The sequence below is a fragment of the Penaeus monodon genome, chromosome 3 (genome assembly GCF_015228065.2).
Source record: "Penaeus monodon isolate SGIC_2016 chromosome 3, NSTDA_Pmon_1, whole genome shotgun sequence".
NCBI classification, from domain to species: Eukaryota; Metazoa; Arthropoda; class Malacostraca; order Decapoda; family Penaeidae; genus Penaeus; species Penaeus monodon.
In genome coordinates, this window is record NC_051388.1 from 44599212 (window position 1) to 44601711 (window position 2500).

The 2500-nt window shown below is 28.9% G+C and overlaps 1 protein-coding gene across 2 annotated transcripts in view; it reads left to right on the forward strand.

Annotated features, from left to right (window-relative positions):
- The window catches only part of LOC119595330, a 2321-nt gene extending 295 nt beyond the window's left edge, over nucleotides 1–2026 (forward strand). Inside the window, exons 2-3 of one of the 2 annotated variants that reach the window (XR_005230697.1) lie at nucleotides 1111–1231; nucleotides 1503–2026. Coding sequence is in view for 1 of the 2 variants with exons in the window: in XM_037944487.1 (XP_037800415.1) it covers nucleotides 1208–1231; nucleotides 1666–2016 (375 nt within the window). In the remaining variant the exon portion in view is untranslated. The remainder of the gene's footprint in view (nucleotides 1–1110; nucleotides 1232–1502) is intronic. The other variant, XM_037944487.1, reaches the window with a different exon arrangement.
- Nucleotides 2027–2500: the final 474 nt, after the last annotated feature.

Genomic DNA, 2500 nt, shown 5'->3' on the forward strand with positions numbered 1-2500 from the left:
TTCTGGAAATTCTCTACGTACCCTCAACATTAGCTGTTGAAATTGCTCACAAGTGCTTGAAACCATATCTTTATCATCAGAGTAAAGGAAATCTAGTACATGTCATATAAAACTAGATATTCTTGTCACAGAATAGTTGAAGTAGGAGAGTATCAAATTTATTTCTTTATTATTTAATATCCATGACACAGTAACTCAAAATAATGTGAGGGTAATATCAAGTGCTGAATATGATATTACACTCACTGACACATAACACAATATGGAGACAAAACATAATGTCATACAGAAAATAGAATGTAGAAATAGTTTAGTAATTACCTATATATCAGTTCTCTTATTCAAAGAATTCTAGAACTTTGGGGGATTAAACAAAGGCCAACAATATAACTTAAAGAATGGTAATATTACATGCATAACCTTATTTGTTTGGTATTATTTCATTTCTGAGTGTGGTATTATTTCATTTCTGATTTTAAGAATAAGTTATTTCCTGAAAAATGTGCAATTGTAAGAACAATTTTCACCTTATAAACATCCTCCACAAATGTAGTCTAATGCAGGGATTTTTTGAAGTAAATAAAATAAATAAATACGACTCGTCAAGTTGTAAATAATAACAGTATTACATGTAGGATCTAATTTGCTTTATTCTTATTAGTGTTTAATATTTAAGTAAAAGTAATTTCTTCAATTAACATCATGAATGTATAATAATTAAGATATTTATTTTTTGACTTAATTAGAAATAGAAAATTCAGCTCGTCAAGTTGTGAATCATACATAAATAAATATCAACATAATCATTCAGATCACATCATAACACAATTATACAACTGGGTTTAACACTGGTCATTAAGGTCATTTTACCATTTGAATCATGAAGGCCCGGTTGTTTTATTTATTTTTTTATTTTTTTTAGTTTAAAATTAATTTTAGAAGACAGTTTATATTGCAGGTAATTACCTGAATTAATATTACTGTCTATAATGAAAACAAGATGGGTATGGGATGTGAGAATATTAACAAAATCAGAAATAAAGTTATCAATGTCAGTTCATTATCTCTATATTTTATTTTATTTATTAACCATTTGTTCTTGGTTTCCAGGTGGTGGCCCAGCAGTTCTGACAAACTACAGTCCTGTTGAAGAAGCTATGTTAACACTGATTGAGCCTGTTGCTATTACTGGCTTACTAGGGGTTTTATGAAAATGAGACAGAAGTTGATGGTAATTAAGATATTTTAAATTAAGAGGGGGATACATAATCTATTCCCTTTTTGTGATATGGTTATATTTTGAAATTTAGTAATATTTGATTCTTTTTAATATTAAGCAGCAACACATTATAATACAAGAAATGGTAAAATTATTTATATGCTGATATATATTTTATTCTTATTTTTATATAAGTAGTTGAATGTTGGTTTAGGAGTATGATACATGCAGTGTCTTTGACTCAAGATATATTATAAAAATTAAAATAGATTTGTATTTTTAGATGTTACAGAACCAACTCCTGGGCCATCTGGGACAGCATCTCAGATCATAACAGACTCAGCAGTTATTGTAACATTGGATGAGGGAACTTCAGCAGAGCAAGAAATGACAATACCCATTGTGTCAATGGACCACATCCTCAGAATTACCTCCTTTTTTAATAGAACACAGTAACACTCAGGATGGATTTAGTGCAACAGTCCAACAAGCAGAGCACTTTCAAGAACAGAGCATCTCAGCTTGAGTCAGGAGGAGGTAGTAGGCTTGAGGTAGTGCATGGTCAAAAAAGCAGATCAGAAGAAAGGAGAATTTTGCCTGACATGCTTCAGGTACAAACAAATATAGAAAGTCACCTGAAACAGCTTGTAAGCTCAGTGAAGGACACTGCATCAGCATTACAAATAATTGCTGGTGCTATGAAAGATAAGGCGTGCGTTCCATGCAATACTAGTCTTAATCTACTCAGTTATAGTACACAGTTGACATTAATTTGTGATAGGCATTTGTGGTCATAATGCACCATGAGAAAAATATGTACTTACATTTTGTACCTTTTGAGTAGTATTGCTTTGTATGTATGTGTAGATATTATTATATTATTTTTGTGATGTATCTTTATGGCATTTTTCTTACCAGTCTTATAATTCTATAATCACAGAAGGTCTAAAATAAAATTATATATTTAATGCTTTATTATAATTACCCTGGATCTAGAATAACCCCAGTAAAAAATAACAATTTATGGCATATTCAAACTATTACTTAATCAATTTTAATACGGATTTATAAGTTCCATCAATAAAAATCATTGAAGTATACATTTATTCATAAAAAAGTAAAACCACACCTTCCAGATATGGTAGCATGTATAGGTATGTGTGTGTGTATATATATGTATATATATATATATATATATATATATATATATATATATATATGTATATATATATGTGTATATATATGTGTATATATATATATATATTTATATATATGTTATGA